General features: G+C 37.1%; 1 protein-coding gene across 26 annotated transcripts in view; it reads right to left on the reverse strand.

The window, feature by feature from the left end:
• ANKS1B (ankyrin repeat and sterile alpha motif domain containing 1B) overlaps positions 1 to 27666 on the reverse strand; it is a 1023959-nt gene that overhangs the window by 556166 nt on the left and 440127 nt on the right. For all 26 annotated transcript variants that reach the window (XR_011994937.1, XR_011994938.1, XR_011994935.1 and 23 more), the window contains exon 12: positions 25061 to 25241. Coding sequence is in view for 14 of the 26 variants with exons in the window: in XM_072724641.1 (XP_072580742.1) it covers positions 25061 to 25241 (181 nt within the window). In the remaining 12 variants the exon portion in view is untranslated. The remainder of the gene's footprint in view (positions 1 to 25060; positions 25242 to 27666) is intronic.

Here is a 27666-nt window from a genome sequence, read left to right on the forward strand (position 1 = left end):
TAAATGCTTTGTTTAAGATATCTTACTTAAGGAGAGTCAACTCTATCTAGACCTAATTTAGATGATGAACCTCAACCTGAGACTAATGCTAAATGGTATGCAACTTTAAAGGGATTTTAGGAAGAGTTGAGCATATTTTACCTGTGAGAGGGGTGTGAATTGTTGAGTTAGAGGGTAGACTGTGGAAGATTGTATTTTATAGAGATAGCCATAGCTATTATCCTCTACCTCACATGTTCATCTAGAATCTTGCCATTCTCCCATCATAAAGTAGAATCTAATTCCCCTCCCACTAAATCTGGGTAGATTTGTGCCTCACTTATAACCAATAGAGTATGGCAGGAGAGATCTCAGATGACTTCTGAGATTAAGTCAAAAAGAAAATATTACCTCCACTTGCATCTGGAACACTAGCAATGGAACTCTGCATCTCCATGTACATAGTCCAACTGCCCTGGGACTAACATGCCTTAAGGGAACTCAAGCTAGTCTATACAGGGAGATGTCATGGAGAAGCTCAGGGACTACCTAAAAGAGAGTTACATGGCCAGTTTCTAGCTTCTTCAGCCCCACACTGTTTTAGTACCAGTTACCATATAACTGCAACTGCATAAGAGCTCTGAAACAATACCAATCAGAGAAGCCTGTCCTGAAACTATAATATAATAATTTCCATAGTTTTAACCTAGTAAAGTTTGGGGTGATTTCTTATATAACAATGGAAACATCTATTCTAAATTAAAGATTTTAAGTTTAATTTCATTTTTAAAAAGATTTATTTGGGAGAGAGAGAGAGAGAGTGAGAGAGAGCGCATGAGCAGCGGGAGGGGCAGAGGGAGAGAGAGAATTTCAAACAGGCTCCACACCCAGTGGAAGCCTGATGTGGGACTCCATCTCATGACTCTGAGATCATGACCTCAGCAGAAATCGAGTCAGATGCCAACTGACAAAGCAACCCAGGTGCCCGTCGTTTTTTTTTTTTTTTAAATAAGAGAATGCACTTGTAGATTCTGGACCTTCATTACACAGTTTTATTTGGGCCTGTACATAAGAGTAAAAAAAAAAATTAGCTGTCTGCCATAGGAGCTCTAAATTTCAAGTCAAAATAAGTTTGAATCCTCTTTTTTATTATCATTTATTACCACGGACCACAGAAAGTTACTTAATTTTTTTGTTTCCCCATGTACTAATTGTTGATAATACCTATAAGAGAGAACTAGCATTTGGAATAAATTAAGCAAGTTAATACATGGGAAAAATCCCTACATGGTGCATGACATATAATTACCTGAGTCAGTTCTAGGGTCTACTTGTGACAATCTATTGGGATATCTCTAAGCAAAAGACACATCATCAAGATGGTATATGCAATGTAGAGAGATGGATAGAAGCAATGGCATTTCATCAGTGAGGTACCATATTATCTTATCTCTTTCTTTAAAGTACCAGACATTCCTTCCCTTCAATCTGTAAGCAACAAGCTGAAATATATTGTTTTATCTCTCTATTTAGCAAAACTTGTTGGGCTTTGAATTCCTTTTAGTTAAGGACTAAGACTTTTATGTCTGTATCCCAGTGCCTAACAGTGACCAAAGCAAAAGGAGTATTCCATAGGGATGCCTGGGTGGCTCAGCAGTTGAATGTCTGCATTCAGCTCAGGGCATGATCCTGAGGTCCAGGATCGAGTCCCACATCTGGCTCCCTGCAGGGAGCCTGTTCCTCCTTCTGCCTGTGTCTCTGCTTCTCCATTTGTCTCTCATGAATAAATAAACAAATTTAAAAAAATAAGTGCTTTATAAATACTGGCTGAATAAAGGAAAAAGAAGTTTAACTAGCAGTTCCTTCCTTCCTAAATATACTCAGATACTGCCAGCATTGGGGGAAATCAGAAAGAAAAGTTCTGTTTCTTTAGATTTAGTTATAGTCTCAAGAACTCCGAAATAAGGGATCAAGTTAATACAAATTAATAACAATTATAATTAGCAAAAGTGGTATGTATTTTTAAAATATATTCAAACATGATATAATAAGATTACTGATAGGCAGGATAACATAGTGATTAAGAGCACAGACCCTGAGTCAGAAAGTATGGAAGCAATTTCCTGTTCCACTCTCTTCTAGCCAAATACATGTAGGCAAGTCAATTAAAGGCTCCGTGGTTTAGTTCCCCATCTGTAAATCACAGGTGACAATAGTACGTACCTAGATACTACTGTTTTAAGGATTAAATGAGTTAATATATCTAAAATATGTAGAACACTTCTTAGTAATAATGATGATTATTTGCCTATAAAAATCTAATTGAAAATGATAACTTTTGTGCTAAAATGAAGGACACTGTCTTAACTACTCTAAAATTACTCAGAATTCATAAATGAATCCTGTTGAGTGAAGAAAATTGCTACATAAGGCCTTAGAAGTAGTTACATAAGTACCTAGAGGCCCCCATACAATACAGTAAACCTAGACTCCTCTGCCTTGAATTTGTCAAAATTAAGTAAAAATAGAAGAAGAAGAATAAATACTAAGCTGTGAATGCTAATGTCTACTTGGGATAATTTAGTGACAATAAATCTAAGCAGACCCACTGGGTTATGCCAAGACATTTTCCTAACTAAATCTAATTTGGTTGACTTTTTCTGTTTAATTAGTGAATATGATAATTATGTGTTCTGAAAGTTGTGTGAATTTAATACCATTAAGTAGCACTAAAGCAAAGTAGAGCAAAATACCAAGAAATAATTTCTTTTAAGGACTTGCCTTCTTGTAAGGAATACAATTAACTCCCTAGAGCAATCCTTATTTGCCTACATAATGAATGCTGAGGGAGAGTGAGGCACTTCTCGCTTTACTTCTCATCAATACCTATACAACTTAGTCTGATTTAGTCGAACCTAGGGCATTTTCAATAATTACAAGCACAGGGGTCTACCACAGATTTTCCCATGGGAGAAAATTTATTTTTATATTTTTAACCCCTTGGTTGCCTAAATAGTCAGGGCTAATACCAGATATATGTAAAGATGCCTAAATGTTTTAAAATTAAGAAGATATAAATTACAAATGGTGCTTTCTTTCATTCTTTCAGGCTGACATCTGGAGACCTTTTGTTAGAATATAAAGGGTTTTTTTCTTTCTTTTAATTTTTTTGTAATTAGATTGCTAGTGATTGCTTAACTTTGTCCTTTTTGGAGATGTGTTCAAGAAATATTTAGGAAACAATATCACATCCTGTGATTTTGTAATTAGATTGCTAGTGATTGCTTAACTTTGTCCTTTTTGGAAATGTGTTCAAGAAATATTTAGGAAACAATATCACATCCTGTGACACTCTTTCATTAATAAAGAAGAGTGAAAGGATCCAGTTATAAAAATAGGCAGTGGGAAATAAAATTGTATTTTCTAGCATATGTGGGAACCACAGGATTTTTGCTAGAATATAGAAGAAAGTTTTGAATGAGCTTAAAATAAGGTTTGACTCTTTTATTTTTATTTTTATTTTTTATTTTGACAGAGAAAGAGAGAGAATACAAGCAAGGGGAGTGGCAGGAAGAGGAAGAGGGAGAAGCAGGCTTTCACTGAGCAGGGGGCTGGGATCATGACCCCAGCTGAAGTCAAACATGTAACTGACTAAGCCACTCAGGCACCCCAGGTTTGATTAATTCTTAAATGTATTGTTAGTACATTGACTAGAAAAAATTACATTTGGCCATATTTTAAAAATTCATACCTAAACTTACTTTGGCTTGCTTATCATTTTTTGGATTAGTTCTTGTTTGTTTTTAATTAATTTATTTATGTATTTGAGAGAAAGAGAGAGAGAACAAGAGAGAGAGAGAGAGAGCAGGAGCTGGGAGAGGGAGAAGCAGACTCCCCACTGAGCAGGAAGCCTGATGAAGGGCTCAAAGTGGGGCTCAATACTAGGCTTGATCCCAGGACCCTGGGATCATGACTTGAGCAGAAGGCAGATGCTTAAACAACTGAGCCACTCAGGCACCCCTACTTCTTGTTGATTAATTGCTTTACTTCTTTCCTTCATCCTACTCTTAAATAAACATTAGGCAAAAATTCATTTACTGACACTCTACTAGTAAAAATAGAAGAAGAATATCTCATCACTGTACTAGGTGATGGAGATTACAGTGGAAAAGCATAATCTCTATAATCATGAAGCTTATGATACAAAACAAAACAAATAAAGACACTTAGGGTGGGTTCCCCCATCCAATGACTGGTATGTTTACAAGAGGAAAAGGCATAGCAACACAGGGAAGGCATGAGGAGATGAGGACTGGAGTCAGGAGATGTCCTGACTCCAGGACAGACTGGAGTCAGGCTGCCATAAGCCAAACAACACCCGGAACCTGCCAAGGAAAGGAAAGATCTTCCTGAAAACCTTCAGAGGTAGCATGACCCTGCTGACAACTTGATTTCAAACCTGTAGGATTCAGAACCTGAGAAAATAAAGTTCTATTGTTTCAAGCCACCAAGTTTGTGATACTGTTTTGTGGCAGCCCTGGGAAGGAAACTTAACACAGACATGTTGACTTTCAAGTGTCTGTGGAATGCCTAAGTGCAGAGATCAAGGAGAAAGATGAATTTAGAAGTTTTTGAACTCAAGTTTGGGCTGGAGATAAAACTATGAGGAACATTAGCATATGATTGAAAAATAAAGCCATGTAAGTGGCTGAGATCATCCAGAAGCAGTTTGCAGAGGAAGGGAAGAGAAACTCATCTAGAACCCTGAAGAATAGCAACCTTGTATGAGTGGGCACACATGGGGTACTCACAAAGGGAGACCAAGATGGAGGCCAGAGCAGTAGAAGGACAACCAAGAAAGTGCGGTGTCACAGAGCCACATGCAGACAGTGTTTCACAAGCTAAGTGCAGCAGATTGGTCAAGTAAGATAAAGGCTTTGTCCATGATATTTAGAAAGAGACCATCCCAGGGGGACCTAACAGATTTCAGTGGGATCGTGGAGTAGTTTTTGAGGAGTCACCAAGAGATAAGAAAGCAAGTCCAGGAAGCATAGACAACTCTGAGAGGCTGAGTGTGAAAGGGAGGAAATCTGTAACTAGATGCAGACACAGGATCAAGGCAAGGATTTTCACATGACTTAATCATCAGTATTTGAGTTTACTTACAGATGCTTATATCTTTATCTAATGAGGCACCTTGATATTTAGACAATGATGATAAAACAAATAGAATGGTACCTTACTGTTGAATGGTACCTTACTGTTGACCATAAAATTTCTCACTAAGTTAGAGCAAAACAACTAGAACATGTTTTATAAGATACAAATCTAAAAAGTCAGTAAATGAGAATCTGTTGTTGGTAGAAGTGTTCTGCATAATTTATAAAGAGGGAAATTGTAGGCAGGATAATGTTTTGAAATGCAAAACATCTGACTCATAGTAGAGATGAAGAGCACTGAATGACCCATGAGAGAAACTTATCTTATTGTTCATACAGGGCAGAGAAAATTCAGAACCGATAAGGAATCAGACATCGCACAGCAAAACTACTTTAATGAGAGTGATTCATGATGCCACCCAAGGAAATGAATCAGGTGCCCAGTCTTCATAATTACAGTCCCCCCCCCCCCTTTCAAATTAAAACTAAAGTCAGGTAACAACTAATGTCCCTGTAGAACAAATTTAGCCAAATGGAAATACACAACGGCCTAGGAAGTAAATGAAAGTATCAAAGGGATGCAGCTTTTCCAGCAAAGAAAGAAAAAGAACAATTACTTTAAGTGTAATGACATGCCACCTGGCCCCAAAGAGCTTTTAAATGCTTTTATTGCATCCCGTATTTCAGCTGACGTGGGTGTCCTCCCACCATGGAATAATTCCAATAGCTTTTTCTCAACACTGAAGTCTTAGGTATTGTACCGGAGGCTCCTGTGGTGAGCATCCCTGTCTCCTCCTGTCCCCCTCTCCTCCAGCTTCCACAGTCAACCATAAGTCTTATCAATTCTAGGTCTTAAACATCTCTCATTTCTCTTCTTCCCCAGAGCTACAGCTCTGATCTAAGCTGCCCCCGACTCACCTAGGCCAAGTCCCACTTACCCTGTCTTGACCCCTCTCAGAGAAGCCTCAGCATAGCTAGAAGGAGCAAGGAAAAATGCAAATCACATCTTGTTCTGCTGCTTAAAACCTTGGGTGGTTTCCCGCTATGGCCACAGCAAACCTATACAGGTCTTTGTGAGGAGTTAAAAAAAAAATAAATTAACTATTCCCTCCCTGGGATAAGCAGAGTCAGGTTTTAGACCCAATTTCCTCCTCTGGACAGGCTTTTTATGCAGTGCAGAAACTACCCTTTACCCTAGGAATAAAATCCAGACTCTTTAAGGTGGTTTGTACAGCCCTCTCCAACCTTGTTTCTGTCACCATTTGCCATTCTTTTGTTCATACTCTCTGATCCTGCTATCCTGGATCAATTTCAGTTCCTTGAATATCCCATATCCTTATTTAATCTTTGCCAAACTTTCCACTGTTTGGAAAAAGAATATCTCCTGTCTGTCCAGATAACTCCTGCTTGATTTTAGGTCTTGACAAAAATATTACTCCCCCTTTATAGGAATTCCAGACTGCCTCAGTTAGAATAAATCTTCTTGCCACACAGTTTGCCTGAGCCTAAATGTGCTCAACACAAAATTCATTAGGATTTACTGAAATTGCTGGTATAAAGTTTGCCTTCTCTGATGGACTCTTAGCTCAGTGAGGGCAGGACTCTTAGCTCTTTGCCCATTTGTTCCCCACTGTATCATCTATGTATAGTAACATGTCTCACACCTAATAGATGCTCAAGAAATATTTATTGGTTGAATAAATAATTAAATGCATGGGAAAAGCCTGGAATCCTTGTTGCAGTATAGTGGGAAAAGTTTTGTCAGAGGATACAGGTTCTAATCCTGGTTCTGCCACTTACTTAGTTGTGTGACCTTAATCAAGTTTCTTTACTTTCTTCATCTTTAAAATGTTGATACTATCATCTGTCTTACTACCTACAAGAAGCTCATAGGTGCAAAGGGGACAATATTTATTGGGTCCCTAACATGTGCAAAGTCCTATGCTAAATATGGCCATCTACAGTATTTAATAAAAAATAGGAATCTCTGAAAGGTTATCATTTACCTAAAGATCATAAGTGGTAAAACAAGGACCTATGTCCAAATTTCTCTGGTTCTAAAAACTCTACTTTCCTCTACCTCTTTCTTTATTCCTTTCTTTCTTCACCATATTCCTTCAAAATCCATTTGATAAATTCCTCAAGTCATAGGACAAATAATATTTGTTCTGTAAAACCATCTCTAATGCTCTTAGGCAGACTTATATGCTCCTATCTCTAAGTTCATATCATGCTAATATAATAACATTTTACTTTAGTTATTTGCATACCATAAGGGTTTTCAGAGAACATGTCTTTCTATTATTGTGTACCCAGTATCTTGACATTAGTACGTTGTAAATGCTGAGTATTTGTTAAATGAATAAATGAGCTTTCTCTATCTAGTATTATTCATAAATTTGATAATATTAACTAATTTTTGTTTAGTGTCTAATGTAGTTTTACATTTTGTATATAACCAATAATTAAGGCCTCAACCATAATTGCTCATATGCTTGAGGTTACTAAGATAGAATATAATGAACATATGACATGGGTTCTTAACAAATCATAAAGATCTGGTTTTAAATAAATATATCTAAGATTATTTTAAAAACAGCTAATAATTGCCTGAAAGGGAATATATCAAATATGAAGTATGGGGAAATGGTCCAGGCTTATTCTGAATTTGATATTCTATTTTTAATTTTCTATATGGAAACTTCAGGGAACAAATATATTGCTAGTAAACATCAAACTACCTAGCTTAGAGAATTTGACATATAATTTATTTACTGTAATGTTAATCAGTTCTAGAGGATTATAATTAATAGTAGAAACAAAACCCTATAGCAAATTAATGTCCTATAGCAACATCAGTGGGCACGGAGACTAAAACAGAGCGAAGGTCTCCTTTACACTGACATAAAGATGAACACTATTTACTGGATATTGAAATCAAGAAGAAATACAAAATACTTTGAAGTTATGTAATATATAATTTAAATCCTTCATCTAAGACAGCAGCTTGTGAAAATGCTAATCATTAGGAACTCAAAGATCTGTTTGGTTAATAATCCTTCCTTTCACATGTGCTATGTGTTTTCCAGAAGGAAATCTGAAATCTATTATTAGTTTTACATAGTCAACTCTTGATTATCAGAGTAATAAAAGGAATATAGACATCTGTGCCAATACAAAGAACATAGACATACAATAGGCTTGTTTTAGATCTAAAAGGGTAGATAATACAAAAATTACATCTTTGGCTCTGGAAGAAATGCTGATTCTTTGTAGCATATTTGCCTTCCACTATACTCTATTGGTTTTTTTCTAAGTAAGAAAAACTACGCTATGGAAAACACACAAATACGAGTTCCCTCCAGATCCTGTGAACTGCTTGCCAGGGGTTAGAATTCTGTCAGCCGTATTCAATCTGCTGCATGTTGGATTCTGATCATCACTAATATGTGGAGAGTTCTAATTCTCAAGCCTCCAGGTCCTAAGACAATATTCTCAACCTCATACGTGGCTAATGAAGGAACTAGCACAAGCCATGGTGAAAAAAATCAGTTCTGGGAAAGGGAAAAAACAAAAAAAAAGAGAAGGTCATGCTAGGCCTGGCTTTGACCTTGTGAAAGACCAGGAATCACTGAAGTTATTATCGTGATTTTTAAGATGAAGCCTTGGACATTGGTCTATTAAATAAAAAAGGGAAGGAAATTATAAATTAGTGCACATTGTCAGATACATTGCTTTCTAGAGTGATATTAATGATTTTGGCAAAGCTGGGTCAACTGTTTTATAATTATATAAGAAAACCGAATAGTCTCTCAATGTAAATAACTGCTATCTTTTCATCTGTGAAATCAGAAAATTATGTAACAAAAACTTACATTAAAAATGACATTTCTCTCTGAGGCATTTTATAAAATAACCATTGAAAGTTGGGTTCCATGGCTCAGAAGAAAGCAATGTAGTTGAAAGAAAAGCTGGTCTAGCCTTATTAGGTAGATAGAAATAAGGTACATAGTAGGTAGTACAATTCCAATAAAGCAAATATTCAGTTAGTTGTTCAATTGTTTGCCATTTATTTATCATCTATTGTAAGTCAGTCACTACATGAGGCACTGGAAATACATACATCTTATTTGAGATATAATCCCTGCATTTAAGGAGCCCACAGACATCTAAACAGATAACTTCTGTATAAAATATCTAAGAGTAGAGGTGTGTGAAGAGTGTTAGAGGGGCACGTGGATGAAAGAATCACTGGAGTTATAGGAGGGTTCATAAAGGAGGTCACCCTTAGCCAAAATCCTCACAAGAGTTAAAGTTTACCAGAAAATTAGATGGGAAGGCATACCAAGATAATGGAAGAGTTTTCTATTAATCAAGAACCATGAGCTTTAAGAACAATGTACTTAGGAACACATGGTGTATATGGGTAGAGATAAATAAATAGGAAGTTAGGGTCAGGTTATCAAGGGCTTTGTTGGACCTGTGACGGCATTTGGATATTCTTATATGGTGACAAGATATAAGATGGTTCGTGAGCAATGGAGTGGCATGATCAGATATATGCTTAAAAAAATTAACTCTGCTAGCTTTAAGAAAAAGCTAGCTCTGGGAGGAAACATCAATAATTTAAGAACTTCAGGTTCATATGATCCATAATATAGTCTCCCACCCTCTGGTTTATGTTGCAAGATTTCACTTTCAGAGCTTTAGCTTCATGACTTAGTACCTTTTAAAATAAAAACCATTATTTTGGGGGAAAATGGTATTATCCGTGATGCATAAGTGCATTAACTGAGCTAAGCTTGGGGATGTGGAGTAAAAGAGACAATTTGCATGAGAGAAAATTTTCACTCTCAACCATGTGTATAATCTCGATGAGAGCAAGGGATGGGTGCTGATCAGGGAGGTTCCTTTGGGGCCAGGAAAGATGGAGGCAGTCTTCTTTTCTCCCAAATCAAGGGAACATTGGACACTGTATTAATTTTCTGCCTCTATGTAACAAATCACACACACACACACACACACACACACACGCACAAAACAGTGTCTTACAACATACATTTATTATCTCAGTTAAAGGAGTCAGGAGTCTGAGTGTGTGGTAATTGGTCCCCCTAGAAGGGTCTCACCAGGCTGCAAGCGAGGTGTTGGTGTCCAGGACTGCATACACACTCAAGGGGGTCAGAAATCACGAGGTCATCATAGAATTCTGCCTAATAACAGATGCCATGAGTCAAGTGGAAAAGTAGAAATTACAGAGCCTAGAGCCAGACAGGCAGGGAACAACTGGTCCAGCAAGGAGGTAGGAGGTTATCTGGGAGAAATATGGAACAAGTTCTATCATAGGCTTGCTCACTCATGTCAGGATGCATAAAAGAGAAGCCTGCTTTCAAGGGCTAGGCAGATCCCACAAAGATCTTGTGGGCACCGCCCCAAAATAGACAAGGTGTAGAGGAAAAAAGGAAAAACGTTCTCCCAAAGGAGATTGTAGAGATAGAAGATGTGAATTCAGAAAAAGGCCTAGCACTTTGGAAATGATTTTCAACTGAATATAAAGAGGGGATTTCTCCACAGCACAAACCTGGAAATAACTTGTTCCTCCATCAAAAAAAAAAAAAAAAACAAAAAAACAAAAAAAACAGTTAACTTTTCTTCTACCATATTATATTTAATTATAATCATCACCTATATGGATATCATACAAATATAACTGATAGGGAGATTTTTCAAGAGATATAAGCTGTCTGGTAGAGAAAAATCTATCAAGCAAACTGGACAAGATCACTAGAGAGATATATGCAGCCCTGAATCTGAATTGCAAAGAAAATTCAAAGCAGTTGTATTTTCACACAAATTAACAGAAGGTACAAGCAAGAGAAAATTGAGTTAATGAAAGATTAATTTAAAAAAAAAAGAGATGTTCGGGGATCCCTGGATGGCAGAGCAGTTTGGTGCCTGCCTTTGGCCTGGGGTGTGATCCTGGAGACCCGGGATCGAGTCCCACATCAGGCTTCTGTGTCTCTGCCTCTCTCTCTCTCTCTGTCTTTCATGAATAAATAAATAAAATCTTTAAAAATAAATAAATAAAATAAATTTTAAGAAAAGGAGATGTTCAACACAAAAACTCTGGAACAATTGTTCTTTTGCTTTTGCTTTGATTTTGGATAGATTAGCACTTGTTGAAAGTCTGGCTTTCCTCAGCAGTAACACAACTCCAGCTTTTGCTGCCCTCACACCCAGAACACATGAAACAGAACAAATAGAAATTCCAACCCTGCTCATCAGCAGACTGACCTGCCAGTTCCAAGCAGCTTTGTGGATTTAAGATTCTGATTGCCTGGCTGGACTCCTAGCACCTGGCTGCTCTGCGTTTTATGGAATTTTTAGAGTCTAGGCTCTCTTTGTTGCCTAAACCTGTAGTAATAACAGCAACATAGATAATAATAATAATGGTCACAGTTATTAAGCATTTGTGAAGCAATATTAATTAGGCATGCACTATATTCATAGATTTTTCCATTTAGTGGCACTGGTTCAATGTAATAGGGATAGTATTTTTCAAAGACGATATTGATATATTTCCATTCTTAAATTTTGTTTATTAGGACCTCTCTTCCCCCAGTCCTAGACTGGAGACTTAATGCCCAGAAGAGGACGAAGGTATAAGCCCCAGAAATTTTAAAGAAGGAAACGGGATGAGATAGGGAAAATTGAAAAATAGTTCTGTGTATGTGTGTCCTAAGCTTTTCTTTCCAATTTTATCTGGAAAGCCTGTAATATAATAGGTATTAGGAGAACATATGGAAAGAGGGGTCTTGGCTCCAAATCCCATCTAGATTCTGGGCACTTCTGAATATACTTGGTAGTTCTGCATAGTATGGACTGGCAAGGTCTTGATAAATTTTTCTAAGTCCTTCTTACTGTCCTTACGTATGATACCCAGGGTTTTCTGTGGCCTCCAGAAGGGGGCTTCAGAGGCATCTGGGCTGAAAGTCAAGTAGGCTGTCAAGGGGCCAGCTTGGCAAGGAAAGAAGACTGCAACAGAGGCCAGAGTGGACAGATGGCAGACATGGCTGATGTGCTGGGTCCACCTCACCAGTGAGAGATGAGCTGAGGTGGGCAGCCAGAAAGAGCTGGCCCTGGTGGTAAGAATTTTGACTTAACTATATCATCCACAAGCTGTAGGCACACTGGGAGGGATACTCACACCCTACTGTCTATCCCTTCTATGTTGCCTGCAGGGCCCACATGCTAACCATTTGTTAGGAATTTGGACAAAGAGATAATTTAAACTTTCTCCACTCTCCTCAATCTTTGCCCTTATTGATCCCTCACAAAGGATGACTTTGCTTCCAGTTCATAGAACAAATGGGAGCCATCTGACAATAAAATGCAAATTACATCATTGCTTCTTGCTTACCAGCCTACCAGCAACTAGTCATTGCTTTTAGGTCTCTTTGGGCCTTAGGATAAAGACTTAAAATCTTGAACATAGCATACAAGGCCCTGAGTGATTGGCCTTTTACTTCCTCTGTAGACTCAGCTCCTGCCATTTTCTCCCCTTTCTCTGGGACCTGTAGTTTCATGTTAATTTCTACCCTAGGGATTTTTTTTCCCCCAAGATGGTAGTCCTTCTTTGAAGTATAATCTTCCCACCCCACCTTGGCCTAGTTAATTCCTCTTTGTGTCTCAGAGCCTAAATCTTCCTAGCAAAGCTCTGCGGACCCCTGCATGAGATCAGTCATTCAGATAGTCTCACAGCCACACTCTATTTTATGCTGTCCTGAGAAACCAATAGTCTTATTTTAACTAATTTCATTGAGAATAATAAGTTCTCACCTAATTGTTTGCACTAAGCCATATTACCCCAATATTCTATGAAAGATATTTTCATATTTTTAAGTATTAAAAAAGTTAATATTGTCTTTTTTTGTCAAGTACCTACTAACCTATACATTGCCTTCTATGTGGTGTGCAATGTGTGCAGAAAGGCAGTGAAGAAAAGTCATGATATCCCAGAGCTGTAAGAGGAAACAAGAAAGTATAGAAGTGGCATTTTATGATTTATCAAGAACTGATAAGAATATGTTTTTGCAATTACAGGGGCACCTGGGTGGCACAGTCGGTTGAACATCTGACTCTTGTTTTTGGCTCAGGTCTGATTTCAGGCTCATGAGATCAAGCTCTGGGTCAGGCTCCACACTAAGCATGGAGTCTGCTTGTGTTTCTTTCTCTCCCTCTTCCTATGCCCTTCCCCCTCAAGCTCCTCTCTCTCTCTCTCTCTAAAATAAATAAAATGCATCTTAAAAAGAATATATTTGTGCTATATTTGTGCTTTTTATAAAAAGCTTTCCTTTTGGACCTAAAATCAGGGTCTCTTGAAAGCACCGCATTTAATAATCAATACTTAAGATAATTTGTTTAATGCATATTTTTAAGGAAATAAACCTCAAAGGTATAAATATACATCATTCTATCAGCTCATCCTAAACCTCAGCATGGAGTTTAGTGATCACCTCAACAGCCTGGCTTTGCTCTTCACGCCAGCTAAAGGCCAAAGCTCCCCTCAGCTGCCTGTGTGTAGTTGGCTGCTAGAATAACACTGTTTCAGCTTCAGGAGGACTATTTTCATTCTGTGTGAACTAATTAAAAGGAAGGCCTTCGTTTGTCTTTCTGGCAATCCCCAAGCAGCGTGAAAGGTCCATGCCACCTTCTCTGTTCTAATTTTAGTTCTCCTCTAATGTTTCTTCTCCCTTGCAAAAAAGCATCCTATGCTGCTAAGTGCTTAGAAGCTTTTGTTTTTTGTTATTTCTCCCATTTGGGAGGAAGTACTTTTCCACCTTACTTTTTTTAGATATCCCTTTCCTATCAGTTTTCTCCAGCAAGAGGTGATGGTTTGAAACTACTAACAAAACTAGAGATAATTAGTTACCTAGGGTAGTTAACTCAACTTCCTCTTCCCCAGTAATTCACAACACACCTGTGCAGGATAGATATCTTCATTGAGGAACTCAGATCTCACAGAGGCCACTCTTTTTGGGTAAGGCACTGTTTCTCAATCTTTTAAAACTGACATCCTTGACTTTTGATAAACATAAAATTATCATGTAGCTTCCCTCCACCTTACCCCACTGTCTCAGCTACCTACTTGGCTTGTCCATTTGGATATCCAATAGTGCTTCAAATTTAAATGACCTAAACTGAGCTTCCTCATAAATTCCATTCTTCCAATGGTCAGGAGGGCCCCAAATCCTTGAGCCACACCTTTGGTATCCTAACATTTTCTCACACTCTGTATTGAATACATCCAAAATACATGTTGCCTCTACCTTTAAAATAGATGCAGAAGGGGTGCGTAGGTGGTGCAGTCAGTAAAGCAAAACTCTTGGTTTCAGCTCAAGTCATTATTTCAGGGTCATGAGACTGAGCCCCATATTGGACTCTATGTTCAGTACAGAGTCTGCTTGAGATTCTCCCTCACTCTCCCTCTGCCCCTCCTGCTCCTGCTTTCTCTCTCTCTCTCTCTCTCTCTCTAAAATAAATAAAAAAACCTTTAAAAAAATAGATGCAGAATTCTAGGGATGCTTGGGTGGCTCAGTCAGTTAAGCATCTGACTTTTGATTTCAGCTCAGGTCATGATCTCAAGGTCATGAGATCCAGCTGTGTCAGGCTTCATGTTGGGTATGGAGCATGCTTAAAATTCTCTCTCTTACCTCCTCTCCCTCTGTCTCTCCCCCTCCACTCATGCTTTCTCTTCTCTCGCTCTCTCTCTCTCAAAAAAAGAGGCAGAATTCTACCACTGTTTACTACCTCTATTTTATTACTTTTATTAATTTTTATAGATTGTATTTATTTATCCTTGAGAGACACAGAGAGATAGAAAGAGAGACATAGGCAAGAGGAGAAGCAGGCTCCCTGTAGGGAGCCCGTTGTGGGAGTTGATCCCAAGATCCCAGGATAATGCCCTGAGTTGAAGGCAGGCACTCTACCATTGAGCCACCCAGGGGTCCCTCACTGCCTCTATTTTTAAAAAAGCCTACTACCTGAGCAAAAAGAACACATTGACAACCATTAGGGGTACCCCAAAGACTGAAATATCCTATGTGGCCTCTCAGGTCATTGGAATGTTTCATATGAGAAGGAGATACATGGTGGTCAAGAGGAAAACAAGCTCCCTGAAGGAGTGATTCTCAATGGAACCCCACCCTCAGGGGGCCCTGGGCAGCCAGGGAACAAGAAAAGAGGTCTTAGCATCTCAGAGAAGGGTGGAACAAAGTACAGAAGAGACAAATTTAGGGTAAAGTTAATCTGCTTTGAATGATACACTGGACCAGATGGATTTCACAGATATCTACAGAACTTTACATCCAAAGTCAACTGAATACACATTCTTCTCAAGTGCACATAGAACTTTCTCCAGAATAGACCACATACTGGGTCACAAATCAGGTCTGAACTGATACCAAAAGATTGGGATTGGGCAGCCCTGGTGGTGCAGCGGTTTAGCGCCGCCTTCAGCCCGGGGTGTGACCCTGGAGACACCGGATCGAGTCCCACATCAGGCTCCCTGCATGGCGTCTGCTTCTCCCTCTGCCTGTGTCTCTGCCTCTCTCTCCCATGTCTATAATGAATAAATAAATAAAATCTTAAAAATAAAATAAAAATAAAGTCTTTAAAAAAAAAAAAAGATTGGGATCATCCCCTGCATATTCTCAGACCATAATGCCTTGAAATTAGAACTAAATCACAACAAGAAGTTTGGAAGGACCTCAAACACGTGGAGGATAATGACCATCCTGCTAAAAGATGAAAGGGTCAACCAGGAAATTAAGGAAGAATTAAAAAGATTCATGGAAACTAATGAGAATGAAGATACAACCATTCAAAATTTTTGGGATGCAGCAAAAGCAGCCCTGAAGGGGAAATGCATCGCAATACAAGCATCCATTCAAAAACTGGAAAGAACTCAAATACAAAAGCTAGCCTTACACATAAAGGAGCTAGAGAAAAAAACAGCAAATAGATCCTACACCCAGCAGAAGAAGAGAGTTAATAAAGATTCAAGCAGAACTCAATGAAATCAAGAACAGAAGAACTGTAGAACAGATCAACAAAACCAGGAGTTGGTTCTTTGAAAGAATTAATAAGATAGATAAGCCATTAGCCAGCCTTATTAAAAAGAAGAGAGAGAAGACTCAAATTAATAAGATCATGACTGAGAAAGGAGAGATCACTACCAACACCAAGGAAATACAAACGATTTTAAAAACATGTTATGAACAGCTGTACGCCAATAAATTAGGCAATCTAGAAGAAATGGACGCATTCCTGGAAAGCCACAAACTACCAAAACTGGAACAGGAAGAAATAGAAAACCCGAACAGGCCAATGACCAGGGAGGAAATTGAAGCAGTCATCAAAAACCTCCCAAGACACAAAAGTCCAGGGCCAGATGGCTTCCTAGGGGAATTCTATCAAACATTTAAAGAAGAAACCATACCTATTCTACTAAAGCTGTTTGGAAAGATAGAAAGAGATGGAGTACTTCCAAATTCGTTCTATGAGGCCAGCAACACCTTAATTCCAAAACCAGACAAAGACCCCACCAAAAAGGAGAATTACAGACCAATATCCCTGATGAACATGGATGCAAAAATTCTCAACAAGATACTAGCCAATAGGATCCAACAATACATTAAGAAAATTATTCATCATGACCAAGTAGGATTCATTCCCAGGACATAAGGCTGGTTCAACACTCGTAAAACAATCAATGTGATTCATCATATCAGCAAGAGAAAAACCAAGAACCATATGATCCTCTCATTAGATGCAGAGAAAGCATTTGACAAAATATAGCATCCATTCCTGATGCCTGTAGCCTCAGCAATTAGACAACAAAAAGACATTAAAGGCATTCAAATTGTCAAAGAAGAAGTCAAACTCTCCCTTTTCGCCGATGACATGATACTCTACATAGAAAACCCAAAAGCCTCCACCCCAAGATTGCTAGATCTCAAACAGCAATTTGGTAGCGTGGCAGGATACAAAATCAATGCCCATAAATCAATGGCATTTCTATACACTAACAATGAGACTGAAGAAAGAGAAATTAAGGAGTCAATCCCATTTACAATTGCACCCAAAAGCATAAGATACCTAGGAATAAACCTAACCAAAGAGGTAAAGGATCTATACCCTAAAAACTATAGAACACTTCTGAAAGAAATTGAGGAAGACACAAAGAGAGGGAAAAATATTCCATGCTCATGGATTGGCAGAATTAATATTGTGAAAATGTCAATGTTACCCAGGGCAATTTACACGTTTAATGCAATCCCTATCAAAATACCATGGACTTTCTTCAGAGAGTTAGAACAAATTATTTTAAGATTTGTGTGGAATCAGAAAAGACCCCGAATAGCCAGGGGAATTTTAAAGAAGAAAACCATAGCTGGGGGCATCACAATGCCAGATTTCAGGTTGTACTACAAAGCTGTGGTCATCAAGACAGTGTGGTACTGGCACAGAAACAGACACACAGATCAGTGGAACAGAATAGAGAACCCAGAAGTGGACCCTGAACTTTATGGTCAACTAATATTCGATAAAGGAGGAACGACTATCCATTGGAAGAAAGACAGTCTCTTCAATAAATGGGGCTGGGAAAACTGGACATCCACATGCAGAAGAATGAAACTAGACCACTCTCTTTCACCATGCACAAAGATAAACTCAAAATGGATGAAACATCTAAATGTGAGACAAGATTCCATCCAAATCCTAGAGGAGAACACAGGCAACACCCTTTTTGAACTCAGCCACAGTAACTTCTTGCAAGATACATCCACGAAGGCAAAAGAAACAAAAGCAAAAATGAACTATTGGGACTTCATCAAGATAAGAAGCTTTTGCACAGCTAAGGTTACAGTCAACAAAACTAAAAGACAACCTACAGAATGGGAGAAGATATTTGCAAATGACATAGCAGATAAAGGGCTAGTTTGCAAGATCTATAAAGAACTTATTAAACTCAACACCAAAGAAACAAACAATCCAATCATGAAATGGGCAAAAGACATGAACAGAAATCTCACAGAGGAAGACATAGGCATGGCCAACATGCACATAAGAAAATGCTCTGCATCACTTGCCACCAGGGAAATACAAATCAAAACCACAATGAGATACCACCTCACACCAGTGAGAATGGGGAAAATTAACAAGGCAGGAAACCACAAATGTTGGAGAGGATGCGGAGAAAAGGGCACCCTCTTACACTGTTGGTGGGAATGTGAAATGGTGCAGCCACTCTGGAAAACTGTGTGGAGGTTCCCTACGACCCAGCAATTGCACTGTTGGGGATTTACCCCAAAGATACAGATGCAATGAAACGCCGGGACACCTGCACCTGATGTTTCTAGCAGCAGTGTCCACAAATAGCCAAACTCTGGAAGGAGCTTCGGTGTCCATCGAGAGATGAATGGATAAAGAAGATGTGGTTTATGTATACAATGGAATATTACTCAGCCATTAGAAACGACAAATACCCACCATTTGCTTCGACGTGGATGGAACTGGAGGGTATTATGCTGAGTGAAATAAGTTAATCGGAGAAGGACAAACACTATATGTTCTCATTCATTTGGGGAATATAAATAATAGTGAAAGGGAATATAAGGGAAGGGAGAAGAAATGTGTGGGAAATATCAGAAAGGGAGACAGAACATAAAGACTCCTAACTCTGGGAAACGAACTAGGGGTTGTGGAAGGGGAGGAGGGCGGGGGGTGGGGGTGAATGTGTGATGGGCACTGAGGGGGGCACTTGACGGGATGAGCACTGGGTGTTATTCTGTATGTTGGCAAATTGAACACCAATAAAAAATAAATTTATTATAAAAAAATAAAATAAAAATTAAAAATACAAAAAAAATAAAGTAATCTGTTTCATAATTCGAAAGTTAATTTAAATATGTTTGGAGATCAATGTATGGAATGGAAATGGAAAGTTTAATTTAAATATGAATGGAGATCAATATAGAAATAAACATGGTTTTTTATATCAAATGTTTCTTCTAAAAAAATTGCACTGATTTAACCACAGCATGTAAAGCTATTTTATGGAGGGAGAGGCTAACTCAGCCACTTATCTTCATACAGATCTAAGATTCTGTAATTATCAATAATTATAATTGTTCCTGGTTTCTTGTGCATCCCTCTCTGCACTACCTCTCTGAACTACCTAGCCCACTTTAGTACCTTGATTCCAGCAATTCTTTGATCCTACTGGAATCCCCAATCCAATGATCCTTTTGATTTTTCAATGTTACTTGTTCCCTTGTTGTCCTTCTTTTCCTCCTTCTCCATCTTGAATTTTATGGTCAAACATTACTCTCATTCTCTTGCATTCGTATTTCCCTGCTCTTCAATATACCCATTTGACAAAAACACATTCTGAAATTCAACTCTCCGAAAACTATGCATTTGTGTTCCTCCAACTGAACTGAGCTGCAGAAAAAGACAGAACCATATGGGCTAATCTAACTTTAAGTCCATGAATATGAACTTCAAATGGGGTCTTAATGCCGCCAAGCAATTATATTATATCTCCCTCTTCCAATCACTGTTTCTTTCTCCTAAACAACTCTCATTCCATATTCTCTTTCCTCAGTCCCACATCTCCTCCTCCCTCTTTCATCTCAACTGATGCTGCTGCTTTCTCCTTAACAGAGAAAATAGAAATTATCAGAATAGATATTTCTCAGATTCTCCCCACATGGATCCCTTTCTAGCATTTGTATCCACACTGGAAACATCTTTCTTGCCTATTTCTCATGGTCTTGTCTAAAGCTGACCTCTCTTCTTGGCTAATAGAACCGATTCTCTCTTTCTCCTCCTTCACTGCACTTTTATAATTCTCCTTGAATTATAGAAGAAATTTCTTGAAAAGGTAGTTTTTATTTGTTTTAAGTCCTCTCCTCTCTTAAACCCATTATGTTGGGTTTTTGCCCCATGAATTTCAGCCAAATTCTTCTTTCAAGGACAGCAGTTACTTCCACATTGTTATGCCCACTAGGCAATTCTGACTCAGTCCTCTTCCTACTCAACTTGTTAGCTACATTTGGCAAAGTTGATCACACTTTTCTTCTTAATAACTTTTTTTTTCATCTGACTTCAGAACACAACACTTACCAGAAGGTTTCCTCCTACTTAACAGGTTATTCCTTCTCAATCTTCTTTGCTAATGTTGCCTTTTATCCCCTCTTTCATTGAGCTCAGTTTTTGGTTTTCTATCTATACCCACTCCATATCATCTGTATAATAATGATGTTCACATTTGTATCTTTAGACTGGACCTTCTGCTGCTACTCAACACATCTATTCACATACCAAGTAGGCTTCTCAAACTTTAAATGAACTCTTGGCATTTCTTCCTCCTCACCAAACCTGCTCTTTTGACAACCTCTCACATGTCAGATCATAGTAAATCCATTCTTGCTGTTTTCCTTATTTCTTTTCTCATACACTACATCTACTCCACCATGAAATCCTGTTGGATCTTCCTTAAAGATATGTCTAATATCCATCCATTTCTCTATACCTCCACTGTTTCACCTTTGATCTGAGTTAACTTCATCTCTCATTTTACTGCATCGCAATAATAACCTCCTAACTGGCCTTCCTGTTTCTACTCTGTTCCCCTTCTTCAATCCATTCTCAACAAAACAGAGTAATCCTCATAAATAGAAGTTAGATCATTAGTCACCCATCTTCTCAATGACCTGAATTTTTTCCTCATTTCACCCTGAATAAAAAGCCAAAGTCCTTATAATAGCCTATTAGTTCCTACATGATCCATCTGCACCCCCTTCTTACTTACAAATATTCATACTTCAGGAAATAGCAGTATGATTTGACGAATCTGTTTAAGCCAGAAACTTTGGAGGCTTCCTTCAACTTTTCCCTTTTACCATCATACATCCAATCAGTTATCATAACCTGTTATTTCCTTGTGTCTCTCAAATCCATTTACATCTTTTCATAGCTGATGACATTGTATCTTCCCACCTCCAATTTTATCTTATCTCAAATTTTAATAGTGGAACCATATTTCTAATTAAATGCAAATCTATTCATATCATCCCACAGTGGGTCCAACTCCACAGTTCTTTCACTTTAACAACCATTTTTGATGCTTCACAAACTGATACTTGGAACATATAAGGCAGTGCCTTACAAGTAGGAAGCTTTATTATAAACCAGGCTACTTTTGAAATGTCTCTGTTATAATAAATTCATTCGGTCACTTATTCAATGTGTTTTACAGTATACAATTCATTTTTGAGGGTATATTAGTCTTTGTTCTGTAAATAACATTTTGTCAAGATTCTTTTGTGCATGTAATCATTTACAAAATGAACTGTAGGTTTATCTAATAATTTAGATTATGTTTTTAATTTAAGAAAAGGTCAGATACCTACAAGTGCAGATCTGTGTACATATTTAGGCTATTTCCATCGTAAAATTACTATAGATTTCTAATGATAATATTAAAGAAGAAAAAAATAATATTAAATAATATTGATGATAATATTAAAGAATAGTAGTTTCCATATTCTATAAAATGTGTTCACATAAATAAGCTCATTTATTACTACAAGTACTCAAAAAGTAGATACTTTATCCCTTTTTCAGAGGAGCAAATTGGAAATCAGAGAAGATAAGTGATTTGATGAAAAATATCCAGCAAATCAGTGACAGAACTAACTCTCGAATTCACTCTCTTTCAATGTATACCATGTGCTACTGCCAATATGTGCAGGTATCTATGTATGTATGTATGTATGTATCTTTTAGAGGTTGAGGGAGTGTAGAGAGAGGGGGGTGGAGAAAGAATCTTAAGCAGGCTCTACACCCAGCACAGATCCCTACACAGGGTCTATCTCACGACCCTGAGATCATGACCTGAGCTGAAATCAAGTCAGTTGCTTAACTGACTGAGCCACCTAGGAGTCCCATATGGGCAGGTTTTTAAGTACAAAGTATAATAAATTATCTACATATAATATAATGAATGCTACTTCTCAAGTTGATAAATGTCTACCTTAAAAGTTTTATTTATAAAATTAAAAGTTTTATTTTTTAATGTAAAACAAATCATCATTGTCCTTTACTAAGTAACAATCTATCCTAAAACTTTTGATGTAACATGGAAGTGACATTACATTAGGAAACCATAGTAACATGCTGTTTGAAACCATTTCAACTGTTAAAAGGTCAGATTTTTGGTTCTATTCAAAGGTCAGATCTGAAAATATCAATTTTGGATTGTGTGGCAAATTACAGTTTCTTCACATGTCTAGACAGTGCCATCAAATTCCTGACAGCAGTAAAATGTGTGTGTTTTAAACCTCTCCCTTTAGTAGTCAATGATTTGAGGCTAGACTCATTGTATCTTTTACTCTTAATTTTTATATAAATAAATAAAATTTTCTATCTACCTCAAAGGACTGTTGAAAATATTCAAAAATTAAAATCATCCAAGAAAACAGTGTACTAATGAACATAAAGAGCTGATATTTTCCTAAGGCAAGTGTCAGAGTACTTGTCAATCTTCCCATTTTAGAGTTTTAAATCTGGAATAGTCATTCAAGTATTAACTGAGTAATAATTATATATGCAGAAACTTTTCTGGGGTCCATTTTTATTCACAAGTAATATCCCATCCCTCCTCTCCTACTGACTCTGGTACGTGGCAGACATATAAATGCTCATGCTCAATGAACTAGCGGTAAGCTTCATTAATATCACAGTGACTAACAGCTACTAACATTTATTGAGCACTAACTATGTGCCAGACACAGTGCTAATTATATGCATTACCATAAAATAGGGTAAGTTAATATAATTAATTGTTAGTTTAATTCTATATCTAAGAAAACAATAGCTTTATAAAGAGGTTAAATCTCAGCTAGCTAGGTAACGTATAGTCCCACAGTTGGTAAACAAATTTAGGTAGCCTGACTTTGGTGTCTACAATGTGTCAGGAATCATTCTAGCTTACAATTTCAGAAAGATGAGAGAAGATAATAAATAACTAAACAAGTGAACAGTGCAACTTTACATAGTAAATAAGGATATGGAAAAAGGAAAAAGGATAATTTGACAGAAGTGACAAGAGCAATGTTGAAATATAGTTTATCCTCTTTCTATATTTCCTTGTCTATAAATAATAACATCTAATTCATATATCAGTTATGAGATTTAAATGAGTTAATATACACAAAATGTCTTGAACAGTATATGATGTATGGTGTTAAAGTTTTTGCTTAAAACTTATTGGTTATTAATATTATTATGATTATTCTTTTTGCATCTTTATTATTGTAATTGTTATTATATTGAGGGGCTTAATCAAGATAAGGTGATATGGGCAGGCCTCTATGAGAAAGTGTATTTGAGTCAAAACCCAAATAACACTCAGCCACATGAAAACTTGAAGATAAAGATTCTACATGGCAGGAACCGAAGTACAAAAGCCTAGGACTAGAATGCCTAGAAAAGAAGGCCAGTGTGGACCAAGATGAGTGCTCAAGTTTCGATTACAGAGCTGGTCACAGTTAGGCTATATTGAGCTTCATTGGCCTTCATGAAGAGTTGGATTTTATTCAGAGTTCAGTGAGAAGCCACTGATTTTAAGCATGATAGTGATATACTTTAATTTATATGTTATAAATATCACTCTGGTTGCCATGAAAAGATTAGATAATAGCTTCCATAGAATATCTATGTCACTATTTCCCTTAATCATTATTTAAAAATCTTAGTTTTCCTAGGGGGAAGTAATTTTCTTGCTATATTTTTGGAACATTTCTATCAGTGCTCTTAAAAGTACAGTCAGAGTAAAGGACTTAAGTATGGTGGCTACATTTATATAGTCACACAACACACTCATTTTTTTTTAAGATTTTATTTATTCATGAGAGACACAGAGAGAGAGACAGAGGCAGAGACACAGGCAGAGGAAGAAGCAGGCTCCATGTAAGGACCCTGATGTGGGACTTGATCCTGGGTCTCCAGGATCATGTCCTGGACTGAAGGCGGCGCTAAACCGCTGAGCCACCAGGGCTGCCCCAACACTCATTTTGAATAAAGGTTACATGGAATACCCATATAAATGATACCTTATGATTCTAAAATTCATAATCATTTCTAGTGGACTTTAAAATTATATCTCTTTAAAACAAAGTAGTGGAATAGTTCACTTACTTTAAATTAATGTAAATTGTTTTATTTCTGTCATTTGGCCATACTAGTTATTTAGCTTCTTACCCCCAAAGAAACATTGCAAATCTGATTGGGTGGAACCAGGTACATGTTACTAGTAGGTGTGGTTACTTTCCTTAATCTTCCCCTTACCCCCAGCACCATTTCTTCACAGCTTCTCCTCTCTAAAATCACCTTGGCTTGAGTAGATTGAAAGTCCACTTAGGCCACACCACCCAACTCAATCTTACCAGATTGATACCGGTTCTGTAGCCTCAAAGCAGCTATTAATAAAGTTGCATATTGATGAGTTGATACCACTGTGTGGAGACGGGTAAATAGTAGTGGAAGAAAAGCATTTCCGGGTCTCTTGTTATTTCACTACCATAAGAGCATTAAATCATCATCATAAATCATCATAAATCATATGTAACACCTGAAAGGCCATTAATGTTTCCAAAAAGAAAAAAAATGTATCCAAAAAGAATATTATATCAACTCTCTGACAAAAATAGTAGTGCCCTACATTGCTATACCTGTAGATGAACAAAAAACAATGCAAATTTATATGAAGATTCCTCTTAATCCCTCCACCTTATTAAGGCTTTAGGTTTAAAAGTTCAAAAATATAGCTTCATAAATTGAAACTGCTTTACCTGTATGGCCAGTTCCCTCGTTCTTGACTTCTGTGGTTCCCACAGAAGAGGTGGGTGGACTAATAGGAGGGCTGGAAGTAAAGCTTGCACATCCTGCAGATGTGTTGATTTCGAAATATTCTTGGTTGTGATTCATTCGGTGAAAATCCAGAGAAGACACAATAGATGTTCGTTGTTTAGGCTAAAATAAATGAGTATGATGAGAGTATTAATATGATCATGTTCATCTTCAGCCCAATCTTCCAACTGATTTAATCTAAGTGATAATTTTATCAGTTAAACTATCTGGTTTTTATACTTAAAATATATTGTGCTTTCCAGAAAGATGCAAAATAATCCCTTGATGAATTAGATAATGAAAATATTATTTAATGAAATAAATATTTTGGCATAGTGAATAACATAACTTAGGCTTTTTGTTAGATTTCCCCAGAAGGCTGTACAAATATAGTACACAGAATTTCTCTTAATAATCACTTTGGAAAGTTTCAAATTTAAGTCACCTTTCATTTAACTAATGTTTATTAAGCATATGGCATTTGCCAGATCCTGAGGATATAGAATCTAATAATAAAATAGCTCTTACAACATTGAAGCATAATGAAGGCAGCTCTGTTTTAGTCCAAGAAATTGATAGCATTAGATATTGTCCCCATGCTGGAATTTGACCATCAGAATTAAGTAAAGTTATATAGAACATTTACCAGGACTTAAGAATCTACTTGGTATTTTTTGTGAACTTTGATTTCCTTTTTTAAGGATTTTAATTAATCCCCAAATAGCAAGAAAAACCAATTTAAACATAAAAGTTAAATCCGGAGTAATAACAGATATAACTTATACTCTTCACCAGTAATGGATGTTCCATATAGCAGTTTTCTGGTTTTTTTTTTTCCTCATAGTTTTAATTACATACGCTTTCTTCTAACATTGTCCTTTAAAAGTGCAGTCTTCTCGGCTCTCAGAATTGTGTGCATTTTCTAAGAATCAATCCAATTTTTCTTACTTTTTATTCTTACTCATATTGCTGAAATAGTAACAATCTCCTATAATATTAACAAGAGATTAACTGTAATTTCTTTATTATAAAATTTACTGCACTTTACTATCCCCAAAGTACAATAAACTTTTGGTTTACTAACATTTTCACTGTCCTCAAAAACTTGTTAACTTAACCAATGTACTCTATAGATTATCATCCTGCAAAAAATTCAAGTTACTCTCTCTCTTCCAGCTCATCATGCTTTTTTTTTTAAGTAGATATCATTTAGTCTATAATCTAAAATAGACAATGATATTGAAAAGGTCTCTGTTTTACTGTTTTTTTTAATTTTTATTTATTTTTTAAAAGATTTTATTTATTTATTCATTAGAGACAGAGAGAGAGACAGAGAAAGAGAGATGTAGAGACACAGGCAGAGGGAGAAGCAGGCTCCATGAAGAGAGCCCGACATGGGACTTGATCCCAGGGCTCTAGGATCATGCCCTGGGCTGAAGGTGGGACTAAACTGCTGAGCCACCAGGGTGGCCCCTTTACTGTTTTTTTAATGTAAAGAGTGTAAATTATCACAACATGCTTTATTATTTAACCATTACAATATTTTTATGAAAGAGACTTATAGGCACTGTTATACAGGCAAATCATTTATTATTATGACACATCAACTCAGTAGCAGAATTCAAATTAGTCCCCACATAGGACTCAGTTGATTTTGAAGTATGAAAGATCGAGGTGCAATGTCAGGCTTAGTTTCTCATGAAATGTCTGTGCTTGGGGCTACTAAATCTCAATTTCACATTCATGTTCTTTATACTAGTCTATGTAACAGTAATTAAAAGACATGAAATATGACACTGTCTCCAGTGGAAACACAGGTATGTCCATCATCTTCACTTTGTTTTATTGTATTATGATTTTGCTTCACCTCATATATAAGCAGTGGACCAAGTTTGTATAATGTTCTTTTTCATAAACTTTATAAAGATCAAGCTAACTGATACATATGACTCCTTTATTTCTATTTCTTAAACCCATTTCTGAACTTGACTACCCAAAGCTCTAATTATATTGGAATCACAATTTGTCATGCAATCATGAAAGCAAACAGGCTATTTTCTCGTTGTGTAATTCATTCTAAAAATATTTGCTTAGGGTATAGTAAATTGCAGATACCTTGTAAGCAATGCGATAGGAATAAGACTAATAAGATATTGCCCCTGTTCTCCAGGTTATTATAGACTTGAAGTGGGAGAAGGGATGGTACATGAAGGAAGAAACATCCAAGGATTATGCATTAGTGCAATACTGTACAGTGAAAAGGGCTATAAGTGGAGGCATAAAATATAAAAAGTGAGTCTCTACTTTAGGGAGGAGATCAGGAAAGGCTTTCACAAGCAATGATTTATGGCTGAGTTGAATCTCAGTGAAGCAGAGATGGTAGGCAGACAAAAAAGGATGGGGAGAAGAAAAGTACAAACCACAAATAGTTCATAATGGCTATGGGGCAGAGAATGGGAGGTAGTGGAGGTCTCAAGCCACGAGACATCCCAAATTGCAGGGTCCAAATCATAAAACATTCTAATGCCATGTTAAGGAGTTTGTCTTT

This window comes from Vulpes vulpes, chromosome 10 (genome assembly GCF_048418805.1).
Source record: "Vulpes vulpes isolate BD-2025 chromosome 10, VulVul3, whole genome shotgun sequence".
NCBI lineage: Eukaryota > Metazoa > Chordata > Mammalia > Carnivora > Canidae > Vulpes > Vulpes vulpes.